Genomic DNA, 21,851 nt, shown 5'->3' with positions numbered 1-21,851 from the left:
AAATACTGTAAAATAATACATCTCCTCATAAGTTTCCCTTATTATCTCCAGTAGTTATATTATTACACAGGATTTTTATGATGTTACATCGGCTCATCTTCTTCTCATTCAGGTCTCTACAATATCGGATCCTCTCAGTGAAGATCTTCTACAAAAGAAACTTTTCCTGATTTACCCATCAAAGATGGATATGGACAAAGACAAGATGGCGGAGAGGATATTACACCTCACCCTAGAGATCCTTTTCCATCTTACTGGAGAGGTGAGAGATTCTGATGACGTCACATTACATCATTCTTATCTATGAGAATAACAGATGGACAGAACTGGAGAAGTGAGGACTCTGGAAATGTCTGTAGTGAGATTTATTAATGTGTCTCTCCATAACCAGGATTACACAGTAGTGAAGAAGATCTCTAGTGAGCGCTGTCAGGACCCTGTGTCTGAGGGATGGGGAAGACTCCTGAGCCCAATCATGGGACCTCCACCTCACCCCCTGATACATGAGGACATCAATGACCAGAAGATCCTAGAACTCACCTACAAGATGATTGAGCTGCTGACTGGAGAGGTGACACTGTTGGGAATGCTGGGACATTATACAGTAACACTATGAAGAGATCAGGGGGATGACAGTATCATTCTATGTGTCAGGTTCCTATAAGGTGTCAGGATGTCGCTGTCTATTTCTCCAAGGAGGAGTGGGAGCATTTAGAAGGACGCAGAGATCTGTACAAGGACGTCATAATGGAGGTTCCCCAGCCCCTCACATCACCAGGTAACAGACAGGACTAAATACACACGGCCTATAATTATCTGTATGTAAAGAATGAATTCACTGCCTGTATGTGTTTCCTCCAGATCTATCCAGTAAGAGGACAACACCAGAGAGATGTCCCCATCCTCTTTTTCCACAAGACTGCAAGCAAGAAGATCCCAATGCTCCTCAGGATCATCAGGTAGATGGAGAGAAGGTGTCAGGAGATCTGCCCTATGATGTGTAGACACCGGTGAAAGTGTTGTGCTCAGTCTTGTTTTATCCACCAGTATTATATATTTTATACTTGTGTAATGAGAACGGTGGAGATTGCAGGATTAGAGCTGATCATAGATGGGACTTCTCCATCTGTCTGTGACTTTTACAATATTTATTTCAGGGGGAAGATCTGACCCATATTAATACTACAGAGACATATGTGAAGGGTGATGAGTGGTGTAAAGAGGAGATTCCTACATATGACTACCCAGGTGAGTAGTAACCACTAAATGTAGAGAAGTCACAGATTCTTCTCAGTCACCGGCTGTGGCTGCTTTATCGGTGGTGTAGTCCGGCCATATTTCCATGATCACCATTTTGCCTCTAGACCACAACATTCTCCTCCACCCAAAACTGTTCAAATGTATTTGGGCATTGAAAGCCCTTTTCTATAGAACTTATAACCTGGTAGATCCACCTACTCCCTGGGTTTAGGTACATTAGACGGGGTTATATCAAAGTACAAATATCACTTATAGTAAACAAACTAACAATGACAGACGAATACAGAGGGGAGAGGACCCTGCCCTTGCAGGCTTACATTCTACAGGATTATGGGGAAGGAGACAGTAGGTCTAGGGTTGCAGTAGCTCCGATGGTGTTGCGGTGGTCGTGTGGTCAGTGCAGGCTGTAAGCTTTCCTGAAGAGGTGGGTTTTCAGGTTCCTTTTGAAGGATCCAAATGTGGTGGATGACCAGACGTGTTGGGGCACAGAATTCCAGAGGATGGGGAATATTCGGGAGAAGTCTTGGAGGCGATTGGGTGAGAAGCGAATAAGCATGGAGGAGAGAAGGAGGTCTTGGGAGGAGATTATGTGAGGGAAGATATTGAGAGATTAGTTCGGAGGAGACAGGTTATGGATGGCTTTGTAGGTCAGTGTTAGTAGTTGAAACTGGATATGCTGGGAAATTTGGAGCCAGTGAAGGGATTTGCAAAGAGGGGAAGCAGGAGTGTAGAAAGGAGAGAGATTAATTAGTCGGGCAGGAGAGGTAAGGACAGACTGGAGACATGCGAGAGTATTAGAAGGTAGGCCACTGAGAAGGATGTTGCAATAGTCGAGGCGGGAGATGATTAGGGCATGCACAAGTATTTTGGTAGAGTGAGGGCTGAGGAAAGGACGAAATCTGGAAATATTTTTGAGCTTGAGGCGACAGGAGGTGGCGAGAGCTTGGATGTCCGGTTTGAACGACAGGGCAGAGACAAGGGTTACTTTGAAGCAGCGGATTTCCAGGACAGGGGAAAGTGTGATTTCATTTATTTAGATAGATAGATTAGGTAGGGAAGATATGCAAGATGGAGGAAAGATAATTAGTTCAAATTTAGTTTAGCCAAGTGACAGCGTACGTAGAATGTGCTGACAAGATAGAAAATCATTTGAAGAAAAATATTATGATGGGCCTGTAAGAGAAAGCGGAGGGTAATGATGCTGTTGGCTTCCTAGAACCCTGAGATCTTATTGGATGAATCTCCCTTCTCTCACTTCTGTGCTGCTGATCATATGGTCCCTACAAGACCAGGTCCAGTCTTTCTGGCCACAGTTCACTTTTATGATCGACAACATTAAATGTGCAGTGAAGCCAAGTGTGAATTTCTGTACAATAACAGAGTTTCCCTTTATCCTGACTTTTCAATTTGTATTAAAACCAGCTAACTTCAAGCAGGATCGTGAAAATCTACATAAAACACATTACACCTGTGCCATGATATACAGTGCCTTGCAAAAGTATTCGGCCCCCTGCAACGTTTCAACCCTTTCCAACATATCATGCTTCAAACATAAAGATACCAAATGTAAATTTTTGGTGAAGAATCATCAACAAGTGGAACACAATTGTGAAGTTGAACGAAATGTTATTTTAAATTTCTGTGGAAATTCAAAAACTGAAAAGTGAGGCGTGCAATATTATTCCTGCCCCTTTAACTTAATACTTTGTTGCACCACCTTTTGCTGCGATTACAGCTGCAAGTCGCTTGTGGTATGTGTCTCAGTTTTGTACATCGAGAGACTGAAACAAAGGCAAACAGCTCGAGCTCAGTGAGGTTTGATGGAGATCGTTTGTGAACAGCAGTTTTCAGCTCTTTCCACAGATTCTCGATTGGATTGAGGTCTGGACTTTGACTTAGCCATTCTAACACTTGGATACGTTTATTTGTGAACCATTCCATCGTAGATTTTGCCTTATGTTTGGGATCATTGTCTTGTTGGAAGACAAATCTTTGTCCCAGTCTCAGGTCTTTTGCAGACTCCAACAGGTTTTCTTCAAGAATGGTCCTGTATTTGGCTCCATCCATCTTCCCATCAATTTTAACCATCTTCCCTGTGCCTACTGAAGAAAAGCAGGCCCAAACCATGATGCTGCTACCACCATGTCTGACAGTGGGGATGGTGTGTCCAGGGTGATGAGCTGTGTTGCCTTTACGCCAAACACATCGTTTGGCATTGTTGCCAAAAAGTTCGATTTTGGTTTCATCTGACCAGAGCACCTTCTTCCAAATGTTTGGTGTGTCTCCCAGGTGGCTTGTTGCAAACTTTAAATGACACTTTTTATGGATATCTTTGAGAAATGGCTTTCTTCTTGCCACTCTTCCATAAAGGCCAGATTTGTGCAGTGTACGACTGATTGTTGTCCTATGGACAGACTATCCCACATAAGCTGTAGATCTCTGCAGTTTATCCAGAGTGATCATGGGCCTCTTGGCTGCATCTCTGATCAGTCTTATCCTTGTGTGAGATGAAAATTTAGAGGGACGGCCGAATCTTGGTAGATTTGCAGTCGTATGATACTCCTTCCATTTCATTATGATCGCTTGCACAGTGCTCCTTGGGATGTTTAAAGTTTTGGAAATCATTTTGTATCCAAATCCGGCTTTAAACTTCTCCACAACAGTATCACGGACCTGACTGTTGTGTTCCTTGGTCTTCATGATGCTCTCGGTGCTTCAAACAGAACCCTGAGACTATCACAGAGAAGGTGCATTTATACGGAGACTTGATTACACACAGGTGGATTATATTTATCATCATTAGGCATTTAGGACAACATTGGATCACTCAGAGATCCACAATGAACTTCTGGAGTAACTGAAAGTAAAGGGGCCGAATAATATTGCATGCCCCACTTTTCAGTTTTTGAATTTCCACAAAAATTTTAAATAACCAATACATTTCATTCAACTTCACAATTGTGTTCCACTCGTTGTTGATTCTTCACCAAAAATTTACATTTGGTATCTTTATGTTTGAAGCATGATATGTGGGAAAAGGTTGAAAAGTTCCGAATACTTTTGCAAGGCACTGTATCTCTGAGCTGTGCGTGGCTGATGGCTGTAATATACACTGCTCAAAAAATAAAGGGAACACTATAATACCACATCCTAGATATCACTGAATTAAATATTTCAGTTGTAAATCTTTATTCATTACATAGTGGAATGTGTTGAGAACAATAAAACATAAAAATGATCAATGTAAATCAATATGAATATCCCACGGAGGTCTGAATTTGGAATGATGCTCAAAATCAAAGTGGAAAATGACGTTACAGGCTGATCCAACTTAAGTGGGAATGCCTCAAGACAAGGAAATGATGGTCAGTTGTGTGTGTGTTGCCTCCATGTGCCTGTGTGACCTCCCTACAATGCCTGGGCATGCTCCTGATGAGGCGGCGGATGGTCTCCTGAGGGATCTCCTCCCAGACCTGGAGTAAAGCATCTGCCAACTCCTGGACAGTCTGTGGTGCAACGTGACATTGGTGGATGGTGTGAGACATGATGTCCCAGATATGTTCAATCGGAATCAGGTCTGGGGAACGGGCGGGCCAGTCCATAGCTTCAATGCCTTCATCTTGCAAGAACTGCTGACACACTCCAGCCACATGAGTTTTGGCATTGTCCTGCATTAGGAGGAACCCAGGGCCAACCGCACCAGCATATGGTCTCACAAGGGGTCTGAGGATCTCATCTCGGTACCTAATGGCAGTCAGGCTACCTCTGGTGAGCACATGGAGGGCTGTGCGGCCCTCCAAAGAAATGCCACCCCACACCATTACTGACCCACTGCCAAACCGGTCATGCTGAAGGATGGTGCAGGCAGCAGATCGCTCTCCACGGCGTCTCCAGACTCTGTTATGTCTGTCACATGTGCTCAGTGTGAACCTGCTTTCATCTGTGAAGAGCACAGGGCACCAGTGGCGAATTTGCCAGTCCTGGTGTTCTGTGGCAAATGCCAAGTGTCCTGCACGGTGTTGGGCTGTGAGCACAACCCCCATCTGTGGACGTTGAGCACTCAGACCATCCTCATGGAGTTGGTTTCTAACCTTTTGTGCAGACACATGCACATTTGTGGCCTGCTGGAGGTCATTTTTCAGGGCTCTGGCAGTGCTTCTCTTTGCACAAAGGCTGAGGTAACAGTCCCTCTGCTGGGTTGTTACCCTCCTACGGCCCCCTCCATGTCTCTTGCTGCACTAGACTGTCTCCTGGTAGCGCCTCCAGCCTCTGGACACTATGCTGACAGACACCGCAAACCTTCTTGCCACAGCTCCCATTGATGTACCATCCTGGATGAGCTGCACTACCTGAGCCACTTGTGCGGTTTGTAGAGTCCGTCTTATGCTACCACGAGTGTGAAAGCACAACCAACATTCAAAAGTGACCAAAACATTAGCCAGCAAGCATTGGTACTGAGATTTGGTCTGTGGTCTCCACCTGCAGAACCACTCCTTTATTGAGTGTCTTGATAATTGCCAACAATTTCCATCTGTTGTCTATTCCATTTGCACAACAGCATGTGAAATTGTCAGTGTTGCTTCTTAAATGGACAGTTTGATTTCACAGAAGTTTGGTTTACTTGGAGTTATATTCTGTTGTTTAAGTGTTCCCTTTATTTTTTTGATCAGGAGATATGTTGGCATGGCTCGAGCCCTGGTTTCATGGATTCACTCCATGTCATAAATTACATTGCTTTTGATCCTATGAAATTCAGATTACTGCACAATCTCTCCTGAAATGGGGAGCAATATTATTTTCTCTAATCTTCTGGTCAGGATTCATAGTAGCTCCAATGGTCCACCATAAATGAATGCAACTCTGGTTTACTGTTGTTTAATCTGTATTTGTAGTTTTCAGTTAATGAGATTCTCGTGCTCTGGGGCGGGGCTGTGGGTGGAGCTTTATGTGGTGCTCTGATTACATATGCACCTTTATTTGCCTATGACAGGTCACTGATCACTCACTGACCTTTCCCCCATTTTTACATAATGCATATAACAGTGTTGATATTATTGTGGCTATTGGGAGGCTTAGAAAAAAAAATTACATCCTGCATAATGACACCATCGGCGCCTGTCCAGTAGCATCTATCTCTTTCTTATTGATGCTACTGCGCAGGCACCGCCATTCACCTTATGATCTGTTATAAGCCAATACAGATGCATATATAATCAGAGCACCACATAAAGCCCCGCCCTTAGCCCCGCCCCAGAGCACGAGAAATTTATTAACTGAAAGCTACAAATACAGATTAAACAACAACCACAAGACGGATTTTATCACCAGGTATCAGTGTACTCAGTATAACGGCACCGACCTGACAGTGTCTGTAGTCACTGAGCACAATCCTGCTGACAGGTTCCCTTTAAGACATCTCCGCTCTGAACTATTGTACACCGTTCTCTTTAAATGTGTAATATTTCTTCTTGAAACTCATCTGACAGAAAATATTGGACCTTACAATAGTTTAGATTGTGAAGTCACCGAGCCCCGTGCTCTAATTACCCCAGAGAGGTTTCACCACTAGCTACTCATTTATTACTGATGGAGACTGTTCAGTTTGAGCATTTCAGTAGATGTTATTGTCTATAGTTACAGTTTTTCATTACAGTAGTGTTCAAAATACTCTGATTTAACCTCTTTCCGCAGCCAGTTTTGTGTTCTTAATCAGGCCCCTTTTTTACAATCTGCATGTAGAGTAGCTGCGGAGACACCATCACGTGTTTCTCAACGCAAGCAATGAATAGCCAGGCCTTTCCCCGGGAAGGAACAACCTGACACAATCTGACGTGTGTCACTTTAAGTGGTGATAATTTTTAAATTATTCACAAAGGATAATAGAAAACAAATACATCTTACAAATTATTTTTCAACTTCTCACAATACCCTACATACGATTGTACACTACTCTCTGGGAACATGGCAGGGTTCAGAAGGGAAGGAGCGCCATTTTGCTGTTTGAATGCAGATCTAGCTGGAATAGTTTGCAGACACAATGTATTGGGAGCACTGTTCGTGGTCACTGGCAGCTCTAAAGATCTCCACCATGAACATGCTTGGCACTATCTTCTCTGCTTTCCATATCCCAAGGGTTGCCTTGCTCATCGCCCTTTAACACCATTACATGGATCTGGACTTATACTGGGACCCCTAGGCTTGGACCATGGTGTTACCTGCTATTCTGTGGTATTAGATGGCAAGAAGAATAGTCAGGTAGCTGGGTCTGAACCGGAAGGACAGAATACAGAATCAGAAGACACGAGTAGTCAGTAAACAGGCCACGGTCACAACAGTAAACAAATACACAAGTTGCAAGCTGAGCACAGAGGGCTGAACCAGAGGAGAACAACGCTGTTTCTGGCAGATTCCAGCCATGTGCTTTGAGCTTTAGTAGGGTGTGGTACTTTCCAATTAGCTGAAGTAGGGAGCAGATTACTCCAGCTGGACAGCAGGAACAGATCCCAGATGAGATTGGACACACCATATGCAGAAGCCCTAATATGACTAAATGACAGAAAATCAGAATAGTCGAAATCCCCATAGAGATTCCATTTTACAAATTAATTCACTGAGGGTTATAATCTATACAGTAGCGTAGCTACTGGGGGGGCAGAGGGGGCCGTCGCCCCGGGCCCTGTCACATGAAGGGGCCCACTGGGAGCCAGGGGCAGAACACCGCATAGGAGCAGAGCAGTATAATGTCTGCTCCCGTCTGATGATTGCACGCTACTAGCACAGTGGCCGGCTGCAGTCTCCCTCCTGCAGTGAAGTGAATGGTGCTGCCCGTCTGACCTGATCATGAAGCTTTTCCTGGCTGCAGTTTTCCTCACTCTGTGCACGCTGGGATTGGCTCAGGCCCGCTGGGTCCTAGTGCCCACATCTTGCATTTCACCTAGACACTTCCTGGTCCTGCCTGCAGTGCAAACTTTATCAGTAAGTGGGGATGGAACTTATTAGGTTTATTAAATTGAGGTATGTCACTGTGAGACCCTTGGGGTATTGTGGGGGCTGAAAGTGAGTGAGGGGGGACAGGGTACTGGGGGTGAAGGTGAGACCATGGGGGTATTGAGGGGGAGGGGAGACTGGGTACTGGAGGGTGAATGTAAGGGTATGTGCACACGTCAGGATTTCTTGCAGAAATTTCTTGAAGAAAACCGGAAATTTTCTGCAAGAAATCCGCACTTTTTTTTTAGTTTTTCCCCGGTTTTTTTTGCGTTTTTTTTAGCATTTTGCAAGCGTAATTAGCTTGCAGAATGCTAAAGTTTTCCAAGCTATCTGTAGCATCGCTTGGGAAACTGACTGACAGGTTGGTCACACTTGTCAAACATAGTGTTTGACAAGTGTGACCAACTTTTTACTATAGATGCAGCCTATGCAGCATCAATAGTAAGAGATAAAATGTTTAAAAATAATGAAAAAAATGGTTATACTCACCTGCAGACAGCCGATCTCCTCAGCGGCGTCCGTTCCTATAGATGGTGTGTGTGTGCAGGACCTTCGATGACGTCGCAGTCGCGTGACCGCGACGTCATCGCAGGTCCTTCACACACACCATCTATAGGAACGGAAGCGGCAGCATGCACCTGAGAGGCGGGAAGACTGCGGGGGCCATCGAAGGTGAGTATATGACTATTTTTTATTTTAATTCTTTTTTTTTTACCAATTATATGGTGCCCAGTCCGTGGAGGAGAGTCTCCTCTCCTCCACCCTGGGTACCAACCGCACATGATCTGCTTACTTCCCACATGGTGTGCATAGCCACATGCGGAAAGTAAGCAGATCAATGCATTCCTAGGTGTGCGGAACCCCCGCAATTCCGCAAACTTAATGAACATGTTGCTTTTTTTTCCGCGATGCGATTTTTTCGCGGAAAAAAATGCAACACTTGCACAAGAAATGCAGAATACACTGAAAATAATGGGAGGCATATGTAAGCGTTTTTTTTCGCGTTTTTATAGCGAAAAAAATGCGAAAAATACTGAACGTGTGCACATGGCCTAAGACCATGGGGGTGTTGTGAGGGCAGTTGTGAGGGCAGAAGGTGGGCGAGGGACAGGGCACTGAGGGGTGGATGTGAGATGATGGTGTATTGGGGCTGAAGTGGGGGAGGGGGGACAGGTCACTGGGGGCTGAATATTATAATGTTTTGTTATGATATTATATGTGCTCCATCACGTAATATTTGCTGTCTGGGGAGACTGGAGATTGGGGGTGGTAGGGGGCTTTTGATACGTACCACCTGGCTCTTTTATGAGTGTTAGTATAAGGAGCCGCATACAGTTTCTAAGAGCTGCGTCACATTTACAGCACCACTGCAGCATTATTTTTTATTTCATTGCTGGAGCGGTGCTGAAAATCCACGTCCGCTGCCCCCTGTCTGATACTCACCTTCTGGCATTTTCATCTGTTTTGTCTCCGCTCGGCTCCGTCTCCTGCAGTTTGTGACCTGTCCGAGGCTCCAGTGTTTTATGGAGCAGCGCAGAGGTCACTAATCAATGTGAGTCTATGGGAGCCTCATTCTGGCCTCTTTCTCACTCTCAGGCTATGTGCACACAGTGCGGATTGGCCGCTGCGGATTCGAAGCAGTTTTCCATCTGGTTTACAGTGCCATGTAAACCTATGGAAAACCAAATCCGCAGTGCCCATGGTGCAGAAAATACCACCGGAAACGCTGTGTTGTATTTTCCGCAGCATGTCAATTCTTTGTGCGGATTCCGCAGCGTTTTACACCTGCTCCTGTATAGGAATCCGCAGGTGTAAAACCGCAGGTGAAATCTGCACAAAAAACACAGTAAATCCGCACACGAATCCGCAACAAGTGCACATAGCCTCATAGTCTTACATTGAGCGCTTGTAACATAGCTTCTAACGTCTGGCCTGTCAGAAGCTGCGCTCACAAGTTTGAGCAGCGGCACTGCAGCAGTGCCACAAAATAGTGAATACGCCGGAGGATGAGTAAATGACCGGGATATCCAAATCATGACAGGGAGCTGTGAGTCCATCATACTGTGTATAAGGGAGCTGCGGGCCAATCATACTATGTATAAGGGAGCTGCGGGCCAGTCATACTATGTATAAGGGAGCTGCGGGCCCATCATACTGTGTATATGGGAGCTGCGGGCCAATCATACTATGTATAAGGGAGCTGCGGGCCAATCATACTATGTATAAGGGAGCTGCGGGCCCATCATACTGTGTATAAGGGAGCTGCGGGTCCATCATACTGTGTATATGGGAGCTGCTGGCCAATCATACTATGTATAAGGGAGCCGCTGGTCCATCATACTGTGTATACGGGAGCTGCAGGCCAATCATACTATGTATAAGGGAGCTGTGGGCCAATCATATTGTGTATACGGGAGCTGCAAGCCCATCATACTGCGTATGCGGGAGCTGCGGGCCAATCATTCTGTGTATAAGGGAGCTGCGGGCCCATCATACTGTGTATAAGGGAGCTACGAGCCCATCATACTGTGTATAAGGGAGCTGCGGGCCCATCATACTGTATACAAGGGAGCTGCGGGTCCATCATACTGTGTATAAGGGAGCTGCGGGCCCATCATACTGTGTATAAGGGAGATGTGGGCCCATCATACTGTGTATAAGGGAGCTGTGGGCCCATCATACTGTGTATAAGGGAGCTGCGGGCCCATCATACTGTATGCAAGGGAGCTGCGGGTCCATCATACTGTGTATAAGGGAGATTTGGGCCCATCATACTGTGTATAAGCAAGCTGTGGTCCCATCATACTGTGTACAGGGGAACTGTGAGGGACATCATATACTGTTTGACGGGAGCTGCAGGCCCATCATACTGTGTATAAGAAAGCTGTGGGCCCATCATACTGTGTACAGGGGAGCTGTAGGCCCATCATACTGTGTATAGGGAACTGTGAAGGCATATTGTGCATATGGGAGCTGTTGGCCCATTACACTGTATATAGGGGAGCTCTGGGGGTCATTATACTTTCTATAGTGGAGTTCTGTCAGCCTTATACTGTGTATAAGGGAGCTGCGGGTCCATCATACTGTGTATATGGGAGCTGCGGGCCAATCATACTATGTATAAGGGAGCCGCGGGTCCATCATACTGTGTATACGGGAGCTGCAGGCCAATCATACTATGTATAAGGGAGCTGTGGGCCAATCATATTGTGTATACGGGAGCTGCAAGCCCATCATACTGCGTATACGGGAGCTGCGGGCCAATCATTCTGTGTATAAGGGAGCTGCGGGCCCATCATACTGTGTATAAGGGAGCTACGAGCCCATCATACTGTGTATAAGGGAGCTGCGGGCCCATCATACTGTATACAAGGGAGCTGCGGGTCCATCATACTGTGTATAAGGGAGCTGCGGGCCCATCATACTGTGTATAAGGGAGATGTGGGCCCATCATACTGTGTATAAGGGAGCTGTGGGCCCATCATACTGTGTATAAGGGAGCTGCGGGCCCATCATACTGTATACAAGGGAGCTGCGGGTGCATCATACTATGTATAAGGGAGATGTGGGCCCATCATACTGTGTATAAGCAAGCTGTGGGCCCATCATACTGTGTACAGGGGAACTGTGAGGGACATCATACTGTTTGACGAGAGCTGCAGGCCCATCATACTGTGTATAAGGAAGCTGTGGGCCCATCATACTGTGTACAGGGGAGCTGTAGGCCCATCATACTGTGTATAGGGAACTGTGAAGGCATATTGTGCATATGGGAGCTGTTGGCCCATTACACTGTATATAGGGGAGCTCTGGGGGTCATTATACTTTCTATAGTGGAGTTCTGTCAGCCTTATACTGTGTATAGGGGAGCATTGGGCTCATACTATCTATAGGGGAGCAGTGGGAACATCATACTGTGTAAAGGGGAGCAGTGGGAACATCATACGGTGTATAGGGGAGTTATAGAATCATCATACTGTGTATAGGGGAGCTGTGGGGACATCATACTTTGTACAGGGGAGCTGTGGGGACATCATACTGTGTATAGGGAAGCTTTAAAGGGACACTGTCACCTGAATTTGGAGGGAACAATTTTCAGCCATAGAGGCGGGGTTTTCGGCTGTTTGATTCACCCTTTCCTTACCCGCTGGCTGCATGCTACCTGCAATATTGGATTGAAGTTCATTCTCTGTCCTCCGTAGTACATGCCTGCACAAGGCAATCTTGCCTTACGCAGGCGTGTACTATGGAGGACAGAGGATGAACTTCAATCCAATATTGAAGCCAGCATGCAGCCAGCGGGTAAGGAAAGGGTGAATCAAACAGCCGAAAACCCCGTCTCTATGGCTGAAAATTGTTCCCTCCAAATTCAGGTGACAGAGTCCCTTTAAGCTCACCATACTGTGTATAATGGAGAAGTACATGGGGAACTTAGGGGACATTATTAAATGTTAAGTGGGCACTTAAGCATTATTGTTATAGGGGCACCCAGAGTATTATGACCATCAAAGTTGCATATGGTCACAATATGGCGGTAAAGTTAATGTTCGTTTTTGTATATAGATTTATTTTTAATAACAGTAGGGTCATATTCTGAGGTTCCCCTATATTCACAATTAGAGTGCGCAACCGTAGCTGTAATCAGGGTTAGCTGGTTAGGGGCCCACTCAGATGCTGCGCCCCCCCTAAGTTGAAACCCTAGCTACGCCTCTGAATCTATACATATGTGGTCAACATTGTCTGTACCCCTCGCTTAATGACAGAAAAATCCACAATGGTGACAGAAATAACTTGAATCTGACAAAAGTAATAATAAATAAAAAATCTATGAAAATGAACAAATGAAAGTCAGACATTGCTTTTCAACCATGCTGCCACAGAATTAAAAAAAATAAATAAATAAAACTCATGAAATAGGCCTGAACAGAAATGATGGTACCCCTGAAAATAATGTGACAAAAGGGACATGTTAAATCGCGGTGTGTCTACAGTCTTGGATTCCGTGAGTGGCCTGTATATAGGGCTACAGGTACTCACTGTCCAAAAAGAGTTATTTCATAAAAATAACAAAGTTTATTGAAAACATAATATTACACGAAAAAAACATGATAAAAACAGCTTATCAATGATAAGGTACATAGAGAGCTTCTGTGTGAAGGACAAAAACAGTGGCGCAGAGAAAAAGCAGGCTGGGTAAGCAAACAGAGGTAATAAATCTCCACCTCAATAAACTTCAATGCAAAAGCAAAAAAGTGCATAGTGCAAATAAGGTGCAAACATTATACCAGTTATCCGAAAAAGTAGAGGGCTTAATATGGCTTAATATGGGAGAGTATACATCTCTCGAAATAAACCCATTAACCAAATATCACTACCCTAGTGATAAAAGTGACACTCAAACAAAGTCCTGCTTATCCATGTCGCCTGTCAGTTTGTGTCCAGGGGAGCCCCGACGCGCGTTTCGCGTGAGCTTCTTCGGGAGGCTGCTGTTGTGAATTCTGCTCTTGGGTTCCCTCCGGTGGTTGTTGGTGGTAATGCAGTTGTCCCTGGGTTGCAATCCTGGGCAGGTGTCCCTGCTAATTGCAGTTCTGACTGGGGTATTTAAGGTTGCAGGATTCATTAGTCCTTGCCAGTTGTCCATTGTTCTTGGAAGGTTTGGATCTCAGTCTGTTCCTCCTGCCCTGCTGCCATTCAGCAAAGATAAGTGTCTGGTTTTTGTTTCTGCAGCACACATACTGTGTGCTTTACAGATCTGTGCTATTCATTGTTTTTTCTTGTCCAGCTTTGACTGTGCAGGATTTTTCCAGTCAAGTTGGATTCTCAGGAGATGCAGATATACGTTCCATGTCTTTAGTTAGATGGTGGAATTTTTGTATTATCTGCTGTGGTTATTTTCAGGATTTTATTACTGACCGCTTAGCATTCTGTCCTATCCTTTCCTATCTAGCTAGAGTGGCCTCTTTTGCTAAACCCTGTTTTCTGCCTGCGTGTGTCTTTCCTCTAATACTCACAGTCAATATTTGTGGGGGGCTGTCTATCCTTTGGGGTTCTGCTCTGAGGCAAGATAGGATTCCCATTTCCATCTATAGGGGTATTTAGTCCTCCGGCTGTGTCGAGGTGTCTAGGATTATTAGGTACATCCCACGGCTACTTCTAGTTGCGGTGTCAGTTTAGGGATTGCGGTCAGTATAGGTTCCACCTACTCCAGAGAAAGTCTCATGCGGCTCCAAGGTCACCGGATCATAACAGTACAACTGGACCACAATGAGTTAAATGCATCTCAGAAGAAGGGAAGAAAAGTGTTGAGCCATTTTTTTTTCTGTAGCCTGCTTTGTCTTTTCTTTCCTCTTTTTCTCTGGGTGGCTGAGGAGTCTGGTGCTAGCATGGATATTCAGGGATTAGCTTCTCGTGTAGACCAGCTTGCTGCTAGGGTACAGGGTATTTCTGATTATATTGTTCAGACTCTGGTTTTAGAGCCTAGGATTCCTATTCCTGATTTGTTTTTTGGTGACAGGTCCAAATTTCTGAGTTTTAAAAATAACTGTGAACTGTTTTTTGCTCTGAGACCTCGATCCTCTGGTGGTTCCATTCAGCAGGTTAAAATTGTCATCTCCCTGCTGCGTGGCGATCCTCAGGATTGGGCATTTTCCCTGGAATCTGGGAATCCGGCCTTGCTTAATGTAGACGCCTTCTTTCAGGCTTTAGGATTATTATATGATGAACCAAACTCTGTGGATCAAGCAGAGAAGACCTTGTTGGCCCTGTCTCAGGGTCAAGAAGCGGCAGAATTGTATTGTCAGAAATTTAGAAAATGGTCTGTGTTGACTTAATGGAATGATGATGCTTTGGCGGCAATTTTCAGAAAGGGTCTTTCTGAATCCGTTAAAGATGTTATGGTGGGGTTTCCCATGCCTTCCGGTCTGAGTGATTCTATGTCTCTGGCCATTCAGATTGATCGGCGTTTGCGAGAGCGCAGAACTGTGCGCGCTGTGGCGTTGTCCTCAGAGCAGATGCCTGAGCCAATGCAATGTGATAGGATTGTGTCTAGAGCTGAACGACAAGGATTCAGACGTCAGAATAGGTTGTGTTTTTATTGTGGCGATGCTTCTCATGTCATTTCAGTCTGCCCTAAGCGTACAAAGAGGATCGCTAGTTCATTTACCATCAGTACTGTACAATCTAAATTTCTGTTATCTGTGTCCTTGATCTGCTCATTGTCTTCATTTTCTGTCATGTCGTTTGTGGATTCAGGCGCCGCATTGAACTTAATGGACTTTGAGTTTGCCAGGCGTTGTGGTTTTCCCTTGCAGCCTTTGCAGAATCCTATTCCTTTAAGGGGGATTGATGCTACACCTTTGGCTAAAAATAAGCCTCAGTTTTGGACACAGGTGACCATGCACATGGCGCCAGCCCATCAGAAAGAGTGTCGATTTCTGGTGTTGCATAATTTACATGATGTTATCGTGCTGGGTTTTCCGTGGTTGCAGGTACAGAATCCTGTATTGGATTGGAAGTCTATGTCTGTGACTAGTTGAGGTTGTCAGGGGGTTCACAATGACGTTCCTTTGATGTCAATCTCCTCTTCTTCCTCTTCTGAAATTCCAGAGTTTTTGTCTGATTTTCAGGATATATTCGATGAGCCCAAGTCCAGTTCCCTTCCACCGCATAGGGACTGTGATTGTGCTATTGATTTGATTCCAGGCTGTAAGTTTCCTAAGGGCCGACTTTTCAACCTGTCTGTGCCTGAACATACCACCATGCGGAGCTTTGTTAAGGAGTCTTTGGAGAAAGGGCATATTCGGCCATCTTCTTCACCGTTGGGAGCGGGATTTTTTGTTGCTAAGAAGGATGGCTCCTTGAGACCCTGTATTGATTATCGCCTCTTGAATAAGATCAAGGTCAAGTTTCAATACCCTTTACCTCTGCTTTCCGATTTGTTTGCTAGTATTAAGGGGGCTAGTTGGTTTACTAAAATTGACCTTCGAGGGGCATATAATCTTGTTCGTATTAAACAAGGTGATGAATGGAAAACTGCGTTTAATACGCCCGAAGGCCATTTTGAATACCTTGTGATGCCATTCGGGCTCTCTAATGCTCCATCTGTTTTTCGGTCCTTCATGCATGATATCTTCTGGACTTATCTTGATAAATTTTTGATTATATGTTTGGATGCCATTTTGATCTTTTCCGATGATTGGGAGTCTCATGTGAAGCAGGTCAGGATGGTATTTCAGATCCTTCGTGATAATGCTTTGTTTGTGAATGGGTCTAAGTGTCTCTTTGGAGTGCAGAAGGTTTCTTTTTTGGGCTTCATTTTTTCTCCCTCATCTATCGAGATGGATCCGGTTAAGGTTCAGGCCATTCATGATTGGATTCAACCCACATCCGTGAAGAGCTTTCAGAAATTTTTGGGCTTTGCTAATTTTTATCGCCGTTTCATTGCTAGCTTCTCCAGCGTGGTTAAACCCTTGACCGATTTGACGAAGAAAGGCGCTGATGTGGCCAATTGGTCCTCTGCGGCTGTCTCTGCCTTTCAGGAGCTTAAACGCCAATTTATTTCTGCTCCGGTGTTGCGTCAACCGGATGTTTCTCTTCCGTTTCAGGTTGAGGTTTGTCATGGTTCCCAATGGCAGGGAAACATCAGAACACAAAAATAACGGACGAGCTCTGGGTGATGGAATCTAGAGCTAACCGTGAGCTAAATCTACCACACAACTAATAGTAGCCAGGGAGCATACCTACGACTTCCTAGATGCCACGCGCCAGCCGGAGGACTAACTACGCCTGGTAGAGGAAGGAACAGACCTGGCTTACCTCTAGGGAAATACCCCAAAAGATGATAGCAGCCCCCCACATGTAATAACGGTGAGTTAAGAGGAAAATACATACACAGTATGAAAGTAGATTTAGCAAAGAGAGGTCCACTTACTAGATAGCAGAAGAATACAAAAGAGGACTTCACGGTCAACTGAAAACCCTTTCAAAAAACCATCCTGAAATTACTTTAAGACTCCAGTGTCAACTCATGACACAGGAGTGGCAATTTCAGCCCGCAAGAGCTTCCAGCTACAGAGAATAACAAAAACTGCAAACTGGACAAAAGATACAAAACAAAAGGACAAAGTCCACTTAGCTGATCAGCAGACTAGTAGCAGGAACATGCAACCGAAGGCTCTGGTTACAATGATGACCGGCAAGGAAATGACTGGAGAGCAAGGCTAAATAGGAAACTCCCAAACACTGATGGAAGCAGGTGAACAGAAACAGCAAAGTGCAAACAAGTCACCAGTACCACCAGCAACCACCAGGGGAGCCCAAAAAGCGGATACACAACAGTACCCTCCCCTTAAGGAGGGGGCACCGAACCCTCACAAGAACCGCCAGGGCGATCTGGATGAGCCCTATGAAAGGCACGAACCAAATCCGAGGCATGAACATCAGAGGCAGTTACCCAAGAATTATCTTCCTGACCATAGCCCTTCCATTTAACCAGATATTGAAGTCTCCGTCTGGAAATACGGGAGTCCAAGATCTTTTCTACCACGTACTCCAATTCACCCTCCACCAGCACAGGAGCAGGAAGTTCAGTAGAAGGAACCACCGGTACCTCATATCTCCGCAACAACGACCGATGGAAAACATGGATAGCGAAAGATGCCGGGAGGTCCAAACGAAAGGAAACAGGGTTAAGAATCTCCAAAATCCTATAAGGACCGATGAACCGAGGCTTAAATTTAGGAGAAGAAACCCTCATAGGGACAAACTGCTGGGTCCTCTCCTGGGACAATTCCAAATTATCCACCACTTGTCCCCAAATCCGATGCAACCGATCCACTACCGCATCCACTCCAGGACAATCCGAAGATTCAACCTGACCAGATGAAAAACGCGGATGAAACCCTGAATTGCAAAAGAAAGGAGAAACCAAAGTGGCAGAACTAGCCCGATTATTAAGAGCAAACTCTGCCAACGGCAGAAAGGCAACCCAATCATCCTGATCCGCAGACACAAAACACCTCAAATAAGTCTCCAAAGTTTGATTAGTTCGCTCCGTCTGGCCATTGGTCTGAGGATGGAATGCAGACGAAAAAGACAAATCAATGCCCAACCTGGCACAGACTGCCCGCCAAAATCTAGACACGAACTGGGTACCCCTGTCAGAAACGATGTTTTCCGGAATACCATGCAAGCGAACCACATTTTGAAAAAACAGAGGGACCAACTCAGATGAGGAAGGCAACTTAGGCAATGGCACCAAATGAACCATTTTAGAAAAACGGTCACACACCACCCAGATGACAGACATCTTCTGAGAAACAGGAAGATCCGAGATAAAGTCCATAGAGATGTGCGTCCAAGGCCTCTTCGGAATAGGCAAGGGCAACAACAACCCACTAGCCTTAGAACAACAAGGCTTGGCCCGAGCACACACATCGCAAGACTGCACAAAAACACGCACATCTCGAGACAGGGAAGGCCACCAGAAGGATCTAGCCACCAAATCTCTGGTGCCAAAAATACCCGGATGACCTGCCAGAGTAGAAGAATGAACTTCCGAGATGACTCTACTGGTCCAATCGTCAGGAACAAACAGTCTACCAGACGGACAACGATCAGGTCTATCCGCCTGAAATTCTTGCAAAGCACGTCGCAGATCCGGGGAGACAGCAGACAAAACCACCCCATCCTTAAGGACACCAGCAGGTTCAGAATTCCCAGGAGAGTCAGGCTCAAAACTCCTAGAAAGAGCATCTGCCTTCACATTCCTAGAACCCGGTAAGTACGAGACCACGAAATTAAACCGAGAAAAGAACAACGACCAACGTGCCTGTCTAGGATTCAGGCGCCTGGCAGATTCTAAATAAATGAGATTCTTGTGATCAGTCAAAACTACCACCTGATGTCTGGCACCCTCAAGCCAATGACGCCACTCCTCAAATGCCCACTTCATGGCCAAAAGCTCCCAATTACCAACATCATAGTTTCGCTCGGCGGCCGAAAATTTTCGAGAAAAGAACGCACAAGGTCTCATCACTGAGCAGTCGGAACTTTTCTGCGACAAAACCGCCCCCGCTCCGATCTCGGAAGCATCGACCTCAACCTGAAAGGGAAGAGAAACATCAGGCTGGCGCAACACAGGGGCAGACAAAAAGCGGCGCTTAAGCTCCCGAAAGGCCTCCACAGCAGCAGGGGACCAATTGGCAACATCAGCATCCTTTTTAGTCAAATCCGTCAGAGGTTTAGCAACGCCAGAAAAACCAGCTATAAATCGACGATAAAAATTAGCAAAGCCCAAGAATTTCTGAAGACTCTTCAGAGAAGTAGGCTGCGTCCAGTCATAAATAGCCCGAACCTTGACAGGGTCCATCTCAATAGAAGAAGGGGAAAAAATGTACCCCAAAAAAGAAATCTTTTGAACCCCAAAAACACACTTTGAACCCTTTACACACAAAGAATTCTCCCGCAAAACCTGAAAAACCCTCCTGACCTGCTGAACATGAGACTCCCAGTCATCAGAAAATATCAAAATATCATCCAAATACACAATCATAAATTTATCCAAATATTCACGGAAAATATCATGCATTAAGGACTGAAAGACCGAAGGTGCATTAGAAAGGCCGAAAGGCATTACTAAATACTCAAAATGGCCCTCAGGCGTATTAAATGCGGTTTTCCACTCATCCCCCTGCTTAATTCGCACCAAATTATACGCCCCACGAAGATCAATCTTAGAGAACCACTTAGCCCCCCTTATGCGAGCAAACAAATCAGTCAGCAAAGGCAACGGATACTGATATTTGACTGTAATTTTATTCAGGAGTCGATAATCAATACAAGGCCTCAAAGAGCCATCCTTTTTAGAGACAAAGAAAAAACCGGCTCCTAAAGGTGATGAAGAAGGACGAATATGTCCCTTTTCCAGGGACTCCTTAATATACTCGCGCATAGCAGCATGTTCAGGTACAGATAGGTTAAACAAACGACCCTTTGGAAATTTACTGCCAGGAATCAGATCTATGGCGCAATCACAATCCCTGTGGGGAGGGAGTGAACCAATCTTAGGCTCTTCAAAAATATCACGATAATCAGACAAAAATGCCGGAATCTCAGATGGAATAGATGACGAAATGGACACCAAAGGTATGTCCCCATGAGCCCCCCGACATCCCCAGCTTAACACAGACATAGCTTTCCAGTCAAGGACTGGGTTATGAGATTGTAACCATGGTAATCCAAGCACCACAACATCATGTAAATTGTACAACACAAGGAAGCGAATCACCTCCTGATGGTCTGGAGTCATACGCATAGTCACTTGCGTCCAGAACTGTGGTTTATTACAAGCCAAAGGTGTAGAATCAATACCCTTCAGAGGTATAGGGACTTCCAGAGGCTCTAAATCAAACCCACAGCGCCTGGCAAAGGACCAGTCCATAAGACTCAGAGCGGCGCCAGAGTCCACATAGGCATCCACGGTAATAACTGATAATGAACAAATCAAGGTTACAGACAAAATAAATTTGGACTGTAAAGTGCCAATTGAAATAGACTTGTCAACCTTCTTAGTACGTTTAGAGCATGCTGATATAACATGAGCAGAATCACCACAATAGAAGCATAACCCATTTTTACGCCTATAATTCTGCCGCTCGCTTCTGGACATAATTCTGTCACATTGCATTTTCTCTGGCGTCTCTTCAGAAGATACCGCCAAATGGTGCACGGGTTTGCGCTCCCGCAAACGCCGATCAATCTGAATAGCCATTGTCATGGACTCATTCAGACCTGTAGGCGCAGGGAACCCGACCATAACATCTTTAACGGCATCAGAAAGGCCCTCTCTGAAATTTGCTGCTAGGGCGCACTCATTCCACTGAGTAAGCACAGACCATTTACGAAATTTTTGGCAGTATATCTCAGCTTCATCTTGCCCTTGAGATAGGGCTATCAAAGCTTTTTCAGCTTGAATCTCCAAATTAGGTTCCTCATAAAGCAACCCTAAAGCCAGGAAAAACGCATCCACATTGAGCAACGCAGGATCCCCTGGTGCCAATGAAAATGCCCAATTTTGAGGGTCACCTCGCAGCAAAGAGATTACAATCTTAACCTGCTGGACAGGATCTCCTGAGGAGTGAGGTCTGAGAGAAAGGAATAATTTACAATTATATTTGAAATTCAGAAACCGAGATCTATCTCCGGAAAACACCTCTGGTGTAGGGATCTTAGGTTCAGAAATAGGAGCATGTATAACAAAATCTTGTAAATTTTGAACCTTCGTAGCAAGATTATTTAAACCTGCAGCCAAACTCTGAGGATCCATCTTTAAACAGGTGAGCTCAGAGCCATTCAAGGATTATAAGGAGAGAAAGGCAAAGGCTGCAATTAGAGCTGAAATACAACTGATCCAACTATGGAGCAAGCATAGGGGAAAAAAAAAAAAAATTTACAGACTTCTTTTTTCTCTCCTTTCTTCTGCCAATAAGTTTAACACTGGCCGGTCATACTGTCATGGTTCCCAATGGCAGGGAAACATCAGAACACAAAAATAACGGACGAGCTCTGAGTGATGGAATCTAGAGCTAACCGTGAGCTAAATCTAC

General features: G+C 45.1%; 2 protein-coding genes across 5 annotated transcripts in view; one reads left to right on the top strand and one right to left on the bottom strand.

Moving 5' to 3' along the window:
- The window catches only part of LOC143766439 (uncharacterized), a 380,006-nt gene that overhangs the window by 118,870 nt on the left and 239,285 nt on the right, over positions 1-21,851 (bottom strand). The gene's annotated exons all lie outside the window — the stretch shown is intronic.
- LOC143766427 (uncharacterized) overlaps positions 1-21,851 on the top strand; it is a 473,765-nt gene that overhangs the window by 309,809 nt on the left and 142,105 nt on the right. For all 4 annotated transcript variants that reach the window (XM_077254102.1, XM_077254104.1, XM_077254105.1 and 1 more), the window contains exons 8-12: positions 113-262; positions 392-571; positions 655-778; positions 862-959; positions 1,158-1,248. In XM_077254102.1, coding sequence (XP_077110217.1) covers positions 113-262; positions 392-571; positions 655-778; positions 862-959; positions 1,158-1,248 — 643 coding nt within the window. The remainder of the gene's footprint in view (positions 1-112; positions 263-391; positions 572-654; positions 779-861; positions 960-1,157; positions 1,249-21,851) is intronic.

This window comes from Ranitomeya variabilis, chromosome 4 (assembly GCF_051348905.1).
Source record: "Ranitomeya variabilis isolate aRanVar5 chromosome 4, aRanVar5.hap1, whole genome shotgun sequence".
NCBI lineage: Eukaryota > Metazoa > Chordata > Amphibia > Anura > Dendrobatidae > Ranitomeya > Ranitomeya variabilis.
Note: the sequence above shows the minus strand (reverse complement) of the source record. Positions and strands in the feature narration are given on the sequence as shown.